The sequence below is a fragment of the Sylvia atricapilla genome, chromosome 5 (assembly GCF_009819655.1).
Source record: "Sylvia atricapilla isolate bSylAtr1 chromosome 5, bSylAtr1.pri, whole genome shotgun sequence".
Taxonomy (NCBI): Eukaryota; Metazoa; Chordata; class Aves; order Passeriformes; family Sylviidae; genus Sylvia; species Sylvia atricapilla.
Window position 1 is genome coordinate 29,281,514 of NC_089144.1, and position 18,253 is coordinate 29,299,766.

At 38.2% G+C, this 18,253-nt stretch overlaps 1 protein-coding gene across 2 annotated transcripts; it reads right to left on the reverse strand.

The window, feature by feature from the left end:
- Positions 1-216: 216 nt before the first annotated feature.
- TWF1 (twinfilin actin binding protein 1) lies at positions 217-18,012 on the reverse strand. Of its 2 annotated transcripts, XM_066319058.1 has the most exons (9): positions 17,932-18,012; positions 14,684-14,761; positions 12,059-12,237; positions 10,750-10,845; positions 9,439-9,547; positions 4,856-4,977; positions 3,979-4,129; positions 3,452-3,573; positions 217-1,899 (listed from the first exon to the last, which is right to left on the reverse strand). In XM_066319058.1, the coding sequence occupies exons 1-9, from the start codon at positions 17,954-17,956 to the stop codon at positions 1,729-1,731; spliced, it is 1,053 nt and encodes a 350-aa protein (XP_066175155.1). In that variant the 5' UTR covers positions 17,957-18,012; the 3' UTR covers positions 217-1,728. The 2 variants fall into 2 exon arrangements, with proteins under 2 accessions (XP_066175155.1, XP_066175156.1); XM_066319059.1 differs by lacking the exon at positions 14,684-14,761 and having other exon boundaries at positions 17,932-18,007.
- Positions 18,013-18,253: the final 241 nt, after the last annotated feature.

Consider the following 18,253-nt stretch of genomic DNA (forward strand, 5'->3'; position numbering starts at 1 on the left):
GAGTTTGGCTCAGGATCGAGAGCTATTGAATTGGACTTATGTAGTGTGTAAAATTAAATTTAAAAAAGCTAAAGTGTAAAATTTCTGCTGCATATAAAAAACCACAGTAAAACCAACTATTGCAACCTTCACATTATATAGTGCAATCTCAGATGTCAACAGCAAGCTAGTATAGCCAAACAATGATAAAACAATTTTTTTTGTCAGGAACTACTAGTGTCAAAACATTATTCCCTACAAAACTAGGTTAAAATCCATCTTCCACCAGGTAAACACACGATTCAGCTCTAAAATGAGTATATCCAGCAGCTACAATAATATCCAATTAACCAAAGCTGGTAACTTCCATGTAGCTTTAAAAAAAACCAAAACCAACAAAACTCAAAGACCACAAAGGTCACATACAAAACACTAAAAAGCAAGTCCTCACTGGGAATATAATCTATTCACGAGTATTTGCTTCATCACACAGTTTTAAATATTTAAGGTCATTCAATACTTGATTTCCACATCTAAGTCTTCTTTAACAGACTTATTAAAAATAATCTATTTTTCATCTTCCTGTTAAACACATTACTTACAGTTCAATCGTGTTTAGACTATTCTGGCTGATTTTAGTATTTTGAAGAAGGGAGGGAAAAAAACCCAAAAATCCTAACCAGAGGCTTGCTGCCAGCAGGTATTCAAGACCTAGTTGGATTTAAATTACAGATGTAAGTTACTACTGATGTTCAAACATTTAGGAAAAGTAATTTTCAGAATACCTTGAAAGTAAAAAATCGCAACTGATACTGCAAACACAGTTGGCCCTCAAGTATAACTCACTGATAAGCAGCAAGACTACTGCAATTTTTACTGAATTTACACATTTTTAGATCCAAGATAATTAATTACTTATTAGATACTTTAGGCATATTGCTCTGAAAACAGCTCCATAATCTATTGAGTATACTAACTCATAGACTTTTAATCACCTTTTACTTGGTCATTCAGTAGCTAATATGTAATGCTTACAAGTGATACAGAAGTCTGGAAAATCTATGGTGTTTTATATCAGATTTCTTTAAAAGATAATTCATTAAATTAGTTACAAGTTTGAGATGACCAAGTTTTTGCTTAGGAAAATGTCCAGCTATTCCTGAATGCTTATATTAATTGAAACATAACAGATTTTAGTTTATCTTTTCCATTACAAGAAGAAAGAAAGAAACAAAATAACAACAAAATCCAGCAATGCATCCTGTCAAAATCCAAAGACAACCTTCTATTTTACTACTCTCCATTACTGCTACAAGGAAAAAGAAAGTTTCAATTGGGACAATGCTATGTAGTCCTTCATCTCTTCTGACATCTCTTCTACAGGTTTAATAGGCTACACATAATACAGCTGTGACTTACCCACAGAATACATGGGCTTCATAGTCTTATGTCTGCAAAGTTTATGATGACATGTACAGCTATTAAATAATGGATTCTGAATTAAAATAAAGGGGCACTAGCTTAGTTTTTCTCTTCTAGCATTAAAATAATTATCTCTTCTATAAGTCATAAAACATGGTCAACAATATAATCATGTAACAATATAAAAAGTGTTGAGGTCAGAAAAGAGAAGAGTAAAAAGAGCTTTTTTTTATCCCTAGTATCTATGAATGGAATGATTTCAGTTCATTACCAAAAGCCAGAATTCCATTTCTTACTCCAATACTTTAACAAATACAAACAAAGTTTCTAATCACTGGGTGTTTCAGTTTCTGCTGGACCTCTAATCAGTCTTCGTATTCCCCTCTTCCCTGCAGGACCTTTTGGCTTAGCAAAACTCTGTTTGTAAGCATGTTGTTTTGGATGTACTTCTTCATAAAGAAAGTCAGCAGTTAACTCATCACCATTATCTATTTCAATCTGGCAGAAAAAAAAAAAAAAACCATCATACTCAAAGTGAAAAACATTCAGAAACTTTGCTGAAACTCAATACTATGTTAAAACCATATGTGCAATAAATGTTCAAAGTCAAGCATGAAAAGTTCTCCAACTTGTACCTAATGCCCTGAGAAATCTTGGATAGCTTTTCTGAGACTCCCCTATACTTTTATCAGTATTGTGTGACTTAATTATTTTCCTGAAATGTAAGCACAACTAAACAGTACATATGCCAAGGATTATTTTTTTGTCCCAAGTTTTGGCACACTGTACCTGTTAACACTAACTAGGAGAACACATTCCATGTGAAACTAGTGCTTATTTACTCATTTTAAGTATTTACACATTTTAAGAATGAAAGTTGTTCACTATAACATGCTTTGAAGATTAACTGTATAAGCAATGTGCATACATATTTATATCTCTTGAGAAAGGGGGAGGAGTATAAAGAAACTTGTATTATTAGCTGGCTACTGCCAGTCAGCAAGTATTCAAGTGTTTAGCAAGTAAAAGCTAAAAAAATGAACAAAATGGAGGGAAATGTGTTAGTTTTCAAAATCGAGATACATGAAACCAAATAGAATTAAAGTAGTTCTCAGTTCTCAAGCCCAACTCCACTGTTTTAAATTCCAGGAATTTAGAATTCGGAGAAATGCTATGGCCTTGCTCTGCTGAGCATTCAGCACTTCATGCCCTGCCAACCATAACACTTGACAGACTTGCCAGCCCCAGTTTTGCTGTTACAAGTACATGCTTCAGAAATTTGTCTGCAGGAGTCACGTGGTGCTTTAATTTTGTTGTAGAAAGCCAATTTCAGAAAAAGAATTACATACAAATACACACAGCAAAAATCTAATTAATTCATGTCAATCTTAGTAAAAATGGTTAGCATTAACTATGCTATTTTTAAGGCAAACACAATCTCCACAGAAACTAAGATTTTTAACAAGGTTACTTATTTAAAAAGTAACTGTAGGTCACAAGTGGACCACTTCTGTGGTATCTGCTGGGGAGGTGAGAAGCAACTTTTTGCATTGCAGTAAAATCTATACACTGTGAAAAAGATCAGCTTACTTACAAAAGCTTGTTTATCCCATTAGGGACTCCTAAGATAGCAGTTCTAGTTTTCAGAACTGCAGCTTGAAATTATTTTGAAAATCCCTATGTACCTTTGGCTTTAAAAGAATTTAGCGTTTAACAACAGCAATGTGTTGTGGTCCAAAATGTGACACAAGTTTAAGTAGGAAATCATTCAATTGTATTAAGTCCTTCAAAGTACTCTCCGATACTTCCTTGATGCACAAGGATTTATTTGTTCAAGATAAAAGTGTAGAAATTATGAAACAGAGTAAAACTTCCCTGAGTTTTAACTTTATATCTCTAGCTCCATCAACAATTATTTCCTGTTCAGGACAAACTAAGTTACACAACACTTGTCATTGTTTAGACAAGGTGGTGACAAAGACAGTTACAGTTTTCCATTAAGAAGGGAATACAGGGGTGGAGAAAATACCCATACATCCACTGCACTTACCTTTCTAACTATCTGCATCCACAACTGTGTTTCTACGATTTCTAACAGCGGACTTTTGCAACTAGAGTAGAGCATTCGTTCTCGTATACTACAGGTATACCCTGGCATAGAGTAGATGAAAACTGCAGAAAAAGAAAACAACTCAAATCAGACCATAAATACACTCAATAAAAAGCTGTATCATAAAACCACTTATAGCAGAGAGGCAATGGAAATTAACTATGCAATCTGAAAGCAAAAAACATAGTGCCATTCTGGAGCTTTTTTGTGCCAGCAAGTGTTTCATTTCAAAAAGAGGATAACAGAATGGTTGGTATCTGTATGTTTTCACATTTATGAGTGTTCATAATCAAAAGGGGTAGCTCATACTTTACAAACATTAGAGCTCTCCTTCACAAGTTCACAGTTTCACAACCAAATGACTCTGAAAGCTATGATCATGCTGACACATCTTTCTCTCTGACTCAAAATTCCTAAGGAATTTGAAACAAGCCATTCAAGTTTCATATTGAGAAATTATCTCATACTTATGGATTCCAAATAGTCTCCTTCATGTGTGTGCTTATACAGGAAAAAGTGGTAACGTGCAGCATCCTTTGGAACTCTTTTTGGCAAGTCCTTAAGTTCAGTATCAAGTGTGTTGGCCAAAATAATAGTTTCATTTTTCATATCAATTTGCTGTAAACAAAGCAAACATGAATACAGTTAATACACAAAAAACAAACCAGAGAACATGACAGGATGGAAAAAAGTTTGAATTAATCTAATTCAAAATGGTATTTTATCAGCATACTATTGTGGGAAATGGTAAAGGTAAGAAGATTTTTAGAAGCTGTAAAAGCAGGCCTTAAAAACAGAAAGAGCAGAGAACTTAAGAGATAGTTGCAGCTGCAAAGCCTGAAAGTAGAAAGGATACAATGATACAGTCAGCAAGGATATCAAACAATAGTTTGAGGTTTTAGAGTTGAATAGGATAGACCTTAAGACTGCAGAAAAATATGCCTAGCAAAATAGTAGAATGTTTTAAGCTTAATAATGGAGTATTGTGTATTGTTAATAGCAAACAAGCAAGCTTTGTTTGAAGCAGGTGAATGTATGCTTCTAGTGATTGGCTAGAACAACTGTTTGTAAGTCTTAGCAACATGCTATTGGCTGGAAAACTTTTAAAATGCTGTGTAACAAAGATCTTTGGCTGCTTTGGCAAGAGGTGAGCTGTTGCCATCTTTCAATTGTCTCAACCTTGTACAGAGACTGCTGTCCCAATAAAGCTCATGGAAATATCTCCCAGCAGTCCCATACTGTTTGTGCAAACCTCCAACACATACTACATCAACACACATTGTTTAATAAGTTTATCTATTTTATACCCGTTATTAAAAAACAGTTAAAATATTTTATACTTGCCAGTTGTACATAATTGAGTTTCTTATTTTTCAGTTTCTCCAGCGCCTGAATAGCTTCTTTAGCAATGGGGAATGCTACTCCTTGCAGTGTTTGATGCTTGGTATCTACACCAACATCTGCCTGTACCTGGAACACAAGTCAGCTGAGATGTTAAAAGAAACCTCTGCAGGCATTCATTTGGTTTCATACAATGACTGACAATGCATTCCATATAGTTACACATACAGTTAGCAGTAGCTATTCCAGGAATAAACCACACCAAGAAATCATCCCCATATACAAAAGATTTGCATTTTTTAATTTACAGGTCATGTTTGTTTGCTAGCCTGCAAAGTTTATCTCTGAAACAGCTCTACTTAGCAGAGCAACAAAATCAACAGTAAGAAGATTGGTTCAAGCATCAGTGAAGAAGTTCTAAGTTAAAATATAGTAAAGAGACACAATAATCCAGGAAGAAAAATCTTGATTTAAATATGCTGTATTATACTTTTGAACTGAAAATATACCTTATAAACTTTGTTATAGCTTGAAAAATTTTAGATCAAGACAAAGACATAACTTCTAGTAAGTCGAAATTTTTGAAGGAAGAGAGAAATTATGAGACAAACTGATCTTCTTGAAGGAAATGTAAAGTTACTACTCTCCCTCCTGCTTCAACATACTCCCCCAAAAAGTCTATACCAAAACCAAACCAACCAAACAAATAAAATCCTAATTTCTTACATCTTGAAGGTCTAGCACAAAGTAAAAAAAAAATAAATTCTAGGACAAACTAGACAATTGTCCATAATCCAGTTATATTAGTGTCAAATTATTTGAGAGAACAGTTATTTTAAAGTTGATGTTCAAGAACTTATGTTTATCTTAATATTCATTCAGTTTCTCTTAAAATGGAGTCTGGACTTCAGTCTTCTTCAGTCATAGTTTATTGTTTAGGTACTAGTTTCTGAATATATTCACTTCAGTTAAAACTTTCACAATTACATTTAACATTGTTTATGAAGCTGCAAAAGTCAAAAACATGTACCAAATGAAAAGTGTGAGCCTTAAATCTATCAACTAGAAGATGTGCAGCTTTATTAAAAAGAGATGTTAATACAATATGAAACTGATAAAAAAATTAAAAACAAACGCCTGTGGCAACATTTACTTATACTTCACATTTTAAAGAACAGGTTGTCAGCAACAAGGAAAGAGGAAAAGAAAGCAGGCGGAGAGCTTACTTTGCACAAAGATTGCTAAATTTATTAACAAGGTTATAGAAAAAATATTTTGCAAAATATATATCTGCACAAAAGCCTGACTGACAAATGTAAAAGAGGCATCACAAATATAATAAACCATAATAAAATACCATACTCTAGAAACCATAATAAAATACAAGTAGGAAATAAGTACTCCAAACTTGAAAACAAGCTGTGAAGTGTGGAGATAGATAAGGGAAGAGAGTAACCCAGTCTAACTCCAGGTATAAGAAAATGAACAGAACCACCTAAGTCACTTAAGAATATTTAAACTCTCATTACTAAGATTTAGTTAGTAATGGCTGCTGAGTGCTGGATAAAATGGCAGATGTAATTTTCTGTGAATAAATGTAAATGTATACAGGAGGAAAAAAAACCTCTTTTTTTACTTGTATGGTGATAGGGTTGAGCTCCCTACTACTACTACTACATTCAGGAGCAAGACCTTGCATGTCATTCTGACTAAATCTGAAAATAACCCCAAGCAAAACAAAAAACCCCAAACATTCCCCACCCACAAATGAAATGTTATAAACTGTTAGAAAATAGAGTAGAGAACAGAACACATTATTACGCACTGTAGGTATCAGTAACATGCCTGCATCTTGAATACCACATGCAGATCTGGCTTCCCCATCCCTCCATCTCATAAATTACATAGCAGAACTGGAAAAACTGCAGAGAAAAGCAAAAGGATCAGAAGTATGGAGTATCTTGTTTAGGAGGAAGAACTACCCAGATGAGGACTTGCCAGCCTGGAAGAGACAACTGATAAGGAATACAACAGAGGTCCATGGATGGAGAATCATGGGACAGTTGGGGTTGGAAGGGTCCTCTAAAGGTCGTCGTCCAACCCTCCCCACAGTAAGCAGCAACATCATCAAATACATCAGGTAGCCCAGAGCCCTGTTCAATCCAACTTCAAATATTTCTAGGGATGGGGCATCTACCACATCTCTCAGCAACCTCATCACCCTCATCATAAAACAAATTCTTGCTCATAGCTAATCTGAACCTACCCTGGTTTAGTTTCAAACCATTCCCCCTTGTTCTCTTGCAACAGGCCCTGCTAAAATACCTGTCCCTTTAGTTTTTATAAGCTTCCTTTAGGTACTGAAAGCCCACTAAGATTTCCCTGAAGCCTTTGATGCTCCAGGCTGAACAACCCAAACTCCCTCAGCCTTTTCTCACAGGGAAAATGCTCCAGCCCTATGATCATTTTTGTGGCCCTCTTCTGGACCCACTCTTACAAGTCCATGTCTTTCCTGTGCCCCAGAGCTGGAAGCAGTGTTCCAGGTGGGATCTCACCAGAGAAGAGCAGAGGGAGAGCATCACCTCTCTTTACCTGCTGGCCACACTGTTTTTGATGCAGCCCAGGATATGGTTGGCATTCTGGGATACAGAGAGCTTTATCTAAGGGGAGGGGCAAACTGAGGACTGACTGAATGACTTTTCTTTGCCTTTGCCACATTATCTGTAGGGGTATCAGAATAAACTAGAGAGCAGTCAGTGGTTCTTTATACAGTATTTTGTCAAGCTGTGGAATATGCTGCCACAGGACCTATGGCCAACAAAACCTTTATGTGGATTTATAGAAACTACAAGACTAGGTGATGGATGAAAAAATCTATTAAGAAGAATTATACAGTAAGATGTCATTTGTGCAGGAAGATCCCTACCTGCAAATGTTGAGGCAACAGAAGAGCATTTAAGGTAAATATGGCCCTCTTGCCCTCCTCCTACATCGTTCCTAGCTTTCTGCTGTTCTCTCAAGGACTTGACAACAGACTAGGTAATCCTTTGATCTGCCCCAGTAAAATATTTCTTAGGGTAATTATGAAAGACTATACATATGGAAAGCTTTTTAAAATCAGAAAGCTTTTCATTTTCTAAATCTAATTACAGGCTTTGTAATGGTGGAAACAATGAAGAGAAAAATGATGTAAGTTAATGTATTGTGAGATGTTTCAAACAAAGCCAAAATGGCAGAAATATGCAATTTATGTGTCCCTGAAAAGCAAAGGTATTGCTGCTGAATTTTCAGAACACATAAAGACTTAGTCTGCATGAATCAGCCTCTAAACACATTGTATGCAGTACATACACTAATACCAGAAGTGATCACAGATCCCACAGAAGTCTTACATTCTTTTTTTTTTTTTTTTTTTTTTTTTTTTTTTTTTTTAAAGCTGATCAAGTAAAATTCAATATTTAATGATGGCAAATGTATTTCTGCATTGAAATGTTAAACATGAAAACTAACATTAGACACTACTGGGGAAAAAAAGTCAATAATCAACAAAGTTGCAGCAAAAGCACAGTAGAGTGAAAACGTAAGAGAAGATACACAGCTGTATTTAACACAATGGCTGCCTGGTATCCAGCTACAGAAATAAATCATACTTTAAACACATGTACCACAGCTCTAACATACAAGTCTAAAGAACAGATGAGTTCTGCACATGACCTATTATAATATACATCTGACATAAACAGTGTTCAAATGAAGGAAAAACATGATAAAAAGACTCCTCTGAAACTTTTTGGTCACTAGCTAGCTGGCAATCATCAGTTTTTCGGTTAAAGGCATTTGATAGAGATTTTTCTAAAAAGTGATTGTAGCATAAGCAAATCAGTCTCTTAAAGTGATCAGCTGTTTAGTTTAGATTTCTGTTTTATTTTTACTGGAATCTTCTTCCCTTCCTCTCAAAGACAATTGCACTGGTACCAGAAACTACCTTTCCTCTAAGAATAAGGCTGCTGAAATACTCCTGGCAATCACTCACTGCAATAATTGTTATTCTGTGTCTTCTCTACAATTTCTACCACCATGGGAAATGCATGGGGGCAATCACATGTGGACAATGACTGAGGTAGGAAGACATCTCCATAGGCCATAATGTCCAATGACACTATTTTATCAGGGCCACCCAGAGCCAGCTGCTCAGTTCTCTTCCAAACATCTTCTGACTATCCCCAGGATGGAGACCGTATAACCTCCCTGGGTAACTGGTGTCAGTGCCTGGTCACCCTTCACAAGGAAGGTCATCCAGTGAGACTAAGAGATTAATTTTGCAACAATTAAGCTCTGCAGTTGCCAGGCCTCTGATTTGAACATTAGGCCTTTTAAACACAGTCAGATCACTCATGCCACTTCAACTCCAGCCATCACCATCCTGAAGTTTCAACCCATTGAGAAGTACATTCATATGCTCCTTCACTCACACTTTCTGAAACTTTCAATTTTCTGTTCTGCCTTTTTTTACCCTAGAAAAATATTTCCCTACAATACTTTTGGAACTCTGCACCATTTCCCACACGCACTTGAAGACATTTTAGGTACCTCTTTAATCTTAATTTGTCGAAGTTCCTCTTCTGCTGCAGTCAAAGGTGCAGGGGCGGATTGTGATATCAAATATTTTTTATATCCATTCAGTGAAACATCATCCTGAAAGCACAATACCAATATTTATCAGGTTCTTTTAGAATAGAATTTTTCTTCAAAGCTTTTATACAGAGCATTGCAAAAAGTAGTTACCTTCCATACAGTTATGGTAATTTTATTTGAATATTTCCATATTCCATTATGTTGTGTTTCAGAAGCCCAGAGGTATTCAGGTTAATACATATGAATTAGCAGGTGGGACCATAATAGGGTTTCACCAGAATAACAGAGCTCGTTGAAACCAAACCATCAACAAAATAAAGACAAAGTAACCCACTGGATGCTGATGATCAAGATCCTGAGTGAGATCAGCAACTTGAACACCTTGAAGAAGCTGTGATTTTCACACAGATGAACATTCAAGGCTAGCAATGATTAAGTTGTTTATAAGGACACCGAAACCAACAATTTAGAGATATATAAGCTGGAACATAATGAGCTTGGAAAAAGTGAGTTGTATCAAGGTAATCTTCCACATGCCCCAGGCCCATTCTGAAATAACAGTAAGACAGATGTAATGGTCCTTCCTCAAAACTAAGATGGAAGCTCAGACTAGACACAAATTCCACATATTACACAGACTGATAATGGTTTGGTGCATGTGGCAGTGAGAGACTGGTCGTTCGAACAGACAAGAAAAAATAACAGGAGCTCTTACCAGTAAACCCTCTTAGCAAGTCAGTTATCTACTTCCCTAGAATATAGCCCCTCCAGGGAGTTTATTTACATGTTTGTTAGGATAATGAAGCCTCCATGACAGGTAAATGATAAATATAACAAATTATTTACTCAGTAGGCAACAGAATTATTAGTCTCATGTCCACCACAACAGCCCATTTCTCTTTCACAGCTTTTTTCTCCACTACAACATCTTTTATTATTCTCCAAACCTCCAACTCCTTCCATTCTATTAGAGGATTCATGGTCCTGCAGTGAGATTAAGAGATATGCCTACTATTGTTAGGTTATTTGGTTTTCATAACCATTTGAAGCAAGGACTTCTAACTCTGACAATGTTAACTGTACCTATTACTTGTTCAAATGAGCTTAAATACACTTTAACACTGGAATAATACACATAGATTTTAGCTCTTTTTTTTCCTTAATCCAAAAAGACCACAAACAACCCACATTCATCCCAATAACATCAGGTATTCTATTCAGTATTTAAAGTCAGTGTCCTGACTTTGAAAAGGAAAACATACCTGCACTGTTCCAAATACTTCGTCCTTAATATGGCCACCTCCAAATTCCTTCTTAAGCGTGGCTCTGGTTGCTGCATACAACATTTTTTGACGAACCTAGCATATAATAAAACAGTAGCATTTTGATTTGGTTCTTTACTAAAATTTCGCTGTACACAGAGAATCCAGCATGTTGGTATACCAAATCCATTAACAAACATCTTTCTTGAACAAGTATTTTAAGCTTTGAGACTGGACTACAAATTTGTAGAGCTCTGAATCAGGATACTTACACTATTAAACTCACAAGGTCATGATACTATGTATTATTTCAAAGTAACTTCAAAACTGAATTGTAGCCTTAACTGGAGTATGAGCTTTTTTTTTTTTTTTTTTTTTTTAATAAGGAAAAAGTCAAAATAATCTTTACTAATTTTAAATGGGGAAAAAAACCCCACAACTGTTTGACTCTTTTGTCACCTGGTCTGTGTACTAACGGATACAACAGACAGCAAAAGAGCAGACTAGAAATAACTCATTATTTTGATTTGATAGTGACTCCAGCTAATTATGGTTCAACTACAGAGAGGAAAAATTATGTTTGGTCCCTATTAACTTGTGTCTAACATAGTCACTTACTCCTGTCTCAGCAGCCTCACCTTCTCACTTTATTTCATGTTATCCTCCCCACAATACTTCAAATTTTCCATATAATTGTCTCTACATACATCAATTTTTGGTATCTTCCTATTTCCTAATTGCTAGTGAAAGCAGTAGGAATATTGGAACAGCTTTGCTTTCTGCCTTCCCTTATCTCACATTCCCAGAATCTGTATCCTAGTTTCTCCTAGAAATCCTTAATTCTAATCTCAGTCCTCTCCCATGCTCTCAAACCACTAAAAAGCAGTGTATTCTGTGGCACACCACATATCAACAAGTGCCAGCTGGGCAGCCAGCAAGCTAAACAGAATAAACAGCTTGAGCTCACACTGTAATCCTTCTCTATTGAGCACCCATTAAGATTTTTGTCCTATATCCTTCCATAAATTTCTCTCAAGTACTGACAGTAAGACAGACAAACAGCAAAAAAAACAGTTTTGTGTCTGCCAGTCAGACTAAAAATACATTGGCTCAGCTGTACTCCATTTGGACCTACTGATATGCCCTTTAATCATCTTAAAGAAACATTTTCCTAGTTTTCTTCTGGGAATGTAGGGGGAGGTTGGGGAATACTTCATTCCTCAAATCCTTTTCCTTAATATCTTGGATTCAGATCAAATGGTACCATTGAAAAATTGTTAACATGAAGCCTCTGATGACTATTACTTACAGGAGAGTGATCAGGTGACCATGCAATGAAGATCCATTCATATCCTTGAGCATTCTGAGAATCTAATCTGTATAATATATAACATGGTTGCTTGTCTTCAAGAAGGGGAAGGACAAAGGAATCATAATCCTTTTCCCATGATCCAACTGGCCGTTTAGAGGATCCCACAACAAGCTGCTCTAAAACCAACAACCAAAGCTACAGGTTAGCAACAATATAGTCACAGTCTGTTAAAATGAATAATTAAATAAGAAATTAACTGGACACTTAATCATTCATAATTATGCCCAAAAGAATGGATGACATGACCAGTAAGTGTAAAAGTGAGTGAATTCCTACAAAAGCTGTGTATGTTCAAACTCTAATTTACTTTAAACAAAATACTGATAGTTGAGAAGTAACATGCTAGTGAGAAGTAACGTGCTAGTTTTTTTAGCATAACATACACGGAAGGGAAATAAGAACTGACTTCTCACAGTTAATTTATTTTTTAATTTGGAATACTTAGGTATAAATAGGATAAGAGTAAACATTCAAATTTTAGAATTATAATTACTGATGCTCTTGCTATAACATATTAGTGTTTGTACTCATTGTAAGGAGTCGATAACCCAGTTGCACAGTGAAAACAGTTTGGAATGAATATGCTTGCACTAATCCCTAACTTGACTATGTAAGCAGATAAACCTCTTTCTAATGTAGCTTCATAGCCATGGTCTCTTTTAAATGACTGAAGTTGTTTATTATGTCTAATTGGCTTAAGTCCATATAGAATACTTCAGTGGTATTTAATTATGTAAACAGCTGTAGCAACAAGATTTTTCTCTTATTTATACATCACATCTCAGTTTTCAAAGGAAAGATTAGTATAAATTCTTACAAAACATATCTCAGTTTCCCAAGAAATACTAGCCTGCACAAGTGGAATAGAAATACCTTGTTTAAATGGGGTCCTGCAACAGTTCAAAGACCATCATAGTAACTAGTATACAAATCACCTTTCGAGAGTCTACGGCTTAACTTATAAAACTTCAGAAAAAAGTACAACAGCACACAAATGCCTCTACAGCAAACTTCAAGCAAAGAATTCCACCACAGTAACTCATAGAACACAAACAGCTCAGGGCAAGTGTTTGGCCCTTCTTAGAATTAGATTCAAAGTACCTGAAGTTGCACACCTGAAGTTGTAGACCTAAACCAAGAGTATTCAGAATGTACTGGCCAATTCTGAACTCTAGCTGGATTTATGGCCACTTGGATTTAAGATACAGCCAAAGGAACTTCATGCCCAGCAGCAAATCTCTTCTTCTCTTCTTAACTTAGATTAGCAATACATTCCAGGTTTCTTTTTGAGCTGCAGGAAATACTATCGAAGACTCAATTCTGCTTCTTGCAGACATGAAATGCATATAAGTATATGTTTATATATATGCGTGTGTATACGCACACCAAAAAAAAAAAAGAAAAAATAAGAAATAAAAAAATAGGGAAAGTATTCAATTTGTATCTTATTTCTAGGCTTCACTTCATATTAAAAGTAGCATACACACAAAAGCATATTGTTTTGCCTTGCTTAATGGGAAAAAAAACCCAAAACAATGGTTCTCAGTATTTACCTTGTCCTACCAAGACTACCACAAAGTTCTGCCTGTAATCTTTCTATCCACACTGCCTTAAAGAAAGCTATACTAAAATATCAGAAGACTTCCTAAGAAAAGCAAACACAAAGAAGGAAACAGTAGGTTATTTACCTAACAATAAAAGTGCATCTGTGCATGTATGCATGTGTAACTTTCTCCAGCTAACAGATTTTTAGTGTACTGTATATGAATGAAGTCTAGAACAAATGGCTTCAAAGTGGACAATTGACATACTTGAAAAGATGGACTAAACTAAGAAATATCTTATAAAACCAACCAACCAACATTGCTATTAAAGAAAATAAAAGCAATTATATAGTCTATCTTTCAATGTTTGCAGCTTTTTTCCCTTGCCAAGAAGTTAAAAAATCAAACTCAAGATCTGATTGACATGATGCAATTTTCTATTTATACATATATTCTGTGACTTAAGAAACAGTTGGAACTTTGAAAATTTGAATAAAGTTACAGATTTATAAAGATATTTTCTGTGTAGCCAGATTACTATTTGAACACCTGCTTTAGCAGGACTTTCTATATGTAACACTTTTATACTGATATATCCTTGTTAAAAAGGCAGATGAAATTTACAGTTCTACATCTAAGGGAACTGGTTGTTGTCTAAGATTAGCTCTCTGTCTAGTGAAAGTAACCAGTTGAAATGCTACATAGGTGTAGAAATTTTCATTCCCTCTACTCTTTCTTTAGTAAGAGATAAGCTTATTTATACTATCCATACAAAATACATTTCCTTGGTAAAATATGAAATTATATTTGGGAGAAAAATTCAAATGCAAAAATACAGTAATATTGTAGTAAAAAGCTTAGGATTGCCAAAATTTAAATTTTCTCTTCTGTATATGAAAAACATTAGTAACATTAAGTTTGGTAGCGTTCTGTTTTTTAAACAATTGTACAAGTAAGTCATTAAAACAACTAGGAAATACCTAAAAGAACCAGAAGAAAAGAATAAAATTTGACTAACCATTGTCAATTATTATTTTTAAAAGCCTGTATTGTCCATTTCTGGCTCCAACAAAGATGTCTTTAACACTTCCACTAGCTGAAAAAGAGAAAATAAAAGTAATCAAATTAACACATTTCACTTCCCTAGGACAAAGAATATTCATGAGAGTAAGAACAACACTGGAAAAATGCACAACTGGTCCTTTGCTACAAAGTTGGACAGCAAAATGAACTCAGGAGTGATGCTGCTGCTGTGCTGCACACTGTTCCAACCATCAGCCTGCCACACAAAGATGAAGGGCACCATTACAAAACAGCCCTGTTCTCTAGCATACCAAATGATTTTCAACATTGTGAAAATTAAAGGTGACATCATACCATCAATCTCATGTTTCAGAGTTAACACAGCAACACAATAAAAAAATGACGCATCTCAAATTACAACAGCTTCACCTGGTCTGCAGGCTTAGTGCAAACTTTCAGACAGAAACTTTTTACGCCTGCCAGGAAAATGTTAGAGCTTGTCTGGCAAAAGTGACGGTCTTTCCTGAGATCACCTCTCTGTGGAGTACCAGTGAGAGCTGCCACTCATTGCTCATATTTCACACTGCCTTATCTCCTTCTATGGTTGACGACATTGTTCAAGCCCCAACCTATTGTAACAGGATAGCTTTATAGTGAATTTATAAAGTAACTAAAATATTTTTACATGTTTGCAAATGACACTGACACTATACCACCAACATGACAGACTCACTCCCCTAAACACACTGAAAAACTGTTCTTGACTCACGTGAAGACCATTCCTATCTCAACTGCTCTGCTAAATAATCTGAGTGCAAATCAGTTTAATTATACCAGAGACAGAGGGTTGTAAGGATTTACTGAAAAACATTTATTGCAAGCTAGTCCTTTAAGTAATCCCACAGGACAGAGCATGGCACCAGCAAAACAAACATCAAACCAGGAAACAAATAAAATGGATTATAGTCAGGTTGAGGCCAAGTGAACAGATGGTATCCAGCAACATTACTGCCCATACTCAAAACATTTTACATTTATGTTGGTCCAAGTGGTGCCAAGCCCATCCTGAGAGTCCAAAAAGGCATGTTAAAAGAAAATGTTAAACAAACTGAACTGCAGTGGGTCACCAGTTCAATCCTAGTTGTCATCTTTCCACTAAGCAGTGCAGACCCTCACAGCAATTTCCTGCAAACTTTTCTAATAATCTCTGCTAGTCTTCACCATTCCATTAAACAACCAAACACTCCGCCATTTTCTAGACTTTTTGTTCCCCTAGAACATTCTTTGCCCTCTTCTTGTCTATTATCCTTTTGTTCCTTTTTCTCTCACTTCAACACTACACACCAAAACAAGAGCAGAACACAGCAGTCTCTACACCAATTCCAGAACTGTGACAGTTTCCTGAAAAATATTTTGAGACACTTGTGAAACAAGCTCACTATCAAGTATCTATGGGTTTTTTCATCATGAAGGACTTTAAATTCACAACAGTGATATTATTTTCTGTTTAAACTTTCTGCATAGCAGAGGGCTACAAAATAAAAATCCATGCTTATTTCACAAATATTTTTCAGGGAATATAATTATTAAATTATTTAGAAGACTGTGGATCCATTCAATTATATTCCCCACCCCCCACCCTCCCCCCGCCCCGCCAGTTACTGCATTCTGCCTCTTCCTACAGTATTTATCTGCACTGGCCTGTTTAAAAAGTCCAGTCCTTTTAGCAACTGCCTGGTACATATCACTGTGCTCATGACTTCATTTCTGTTTCCAGAAAAAAAGCAGCCCATGCTGCCAAATCTTGTAATTGTTTATGAGTGACAGTAGCCTGTTTGTAGTAAAGCCAGCAATGGCACAAGTAGAGCTATTCCTCTTCCAAATTGCAGAGGCTGATGCTTTGCTGCAAACAGGACTCCTGATTAGTGCCTGCTGAGGCAGGCTCCCGAAGGAAAGCTGCCGAATTCTCTACAGCCCTCCTCAGAGGACAAATGAGTCTCACACACGAAGCAGAGCTGCAGAAGAGACTCAGCCACTCTTTCGCTTACAATAAGCAACAGAGTATTATTCTTCCACTCCTCCCTGCCATCATCGCCCGGAGAACAAGGGATTACGAGTTACTAACTAACAGGTTTCCGCAGACTGGAAACAAAAGCTATTCAGGTGCACCTCCAGCCTGAGAACAGTTGAAGAACTTAAAACAAGGAGCTGCAAAAAAGACCAAAGACTGGCATGCAAAGGAAGGAAAAGAAGAGAGCAATGCAGCCAATGGACAAAAAAGGGCATAGAAGAGCAGCTAAGGGCTGCCGTGGCTGGGACAAAAGTCACCTTCAACAATAAATATCGGAGTGCAGGCAAAGTACATGGTATTAGTCACCGAGCACACAGATTGCAGTAAAACCCGACCCCTCCATAATCCTGCTATATAATCCCTGCTTAGCAATTCTGTGATTCAGAGGAACCCGCTAATACTGCGAAACAATGCACTGTCTCCTTCCAATTGCTACGCGCACCCTCCAAGGCCTGGAAACACAGAAAAAAGGTTCCCACATACTTTTCTCCTTTGTGGCCTCCAGCGATAGGCTTTAATAGTGGACTCTTCTACGCCAGGGCTCCTGGTTCTCCGCGGGCTCTCGCTCCAAGGGACCCGGCAGCGACCCTCGGCATTCCCCGTGCTATCCAACCCATCCCAAACTCGCTACGCCGACCCCGAGAGCCGACAGCCCCCGGCCCGACGCTCACCCCGCGGCCGCAGGAAAACCTGCACTGGGGGAGTTACCTGAGCCCCGGCGGGCCCTGCCCACCATTCACGGGGCTCTGCACTGAACACTTTCCACGGGCGGACTCCCTGCCTCTCCGGGGCGGACAGGCTCGGTTTGCTGGGCCGATAAACCCCGCAGGCTGCGCCTGTCAGGGAACGGAGTTATGGGTTCGACGCGGAGAAGCCGTGGCCGCCGGGGACAAAATCAGCAGCAGTTTCCCCGCTCGCTCGTCCCCTCGCCAGCCCGCGGCGCAAAGGACGGGCTCCTCCGACAGCAAACAAAGAGCGCAGTAGTGGGAAAAATCCCGCCGGGAACGGCCCGCACAGCGCCCGCCGCGCCCGTCTGCCCCCGTTCCCCGACCCGCGGGGAAAGGCGCTCCGCCCGCCTCCCGCCCGGCCGCCACGGCCACAGCGGGGACCGGCCTGCCGGCATGAGGAGCACCGCGCAGCGCAGCGGAGGTGCTGGGCAGCCCCGCGGGTACCTTGGATGCCGGTCTGGTGGGACATGTCGCACCGCGCCCGGGCACCGCCGCCGCCTCTCCCCGCCCGCCCCGCGGCCCGGCCCGGCCGCGCGCACGTGACGCCGCGCCGCCACTCAGCGGCCGGGAGCGAGCGCGGCGCCTTCCGGCCCGGGGGCTGAGGGCAGCGGCCGCCCCGCCCGGCACCGCCCGCCCGGCACCGCCCCGCCCGGCACCGCCTCCGTGCCACCGCCCCGCCCGGCACCGCCCCGCCCGGCACCGCCCCGCCCGGCACCGCCCCGCCCGGCACCGCCTCCGTGCCACCGCCCCGCCCGGCACCGCCCGC

Coding starts and splice junctions, on each gene's coding strand:
- TWF1 (XM_066319058.1), bottom strand. CDS start 17,956: ATGTCCCACCAGACCGGCATCCAAG. Junction 10,846..12,058: donor GGTCACCTGATCACTCTCCT/GTAAGTAATAGT, acceptor ATTATATGCTAG/GTTCGTCAAAAAATGTTGTA. Junction 3,574..3,978: donor AGACTATTTGGAATCCATAA/GTATGAGATAAT, acceptor CTTTTTCTGCAG/TTTTCATCTACTCTATGCCA.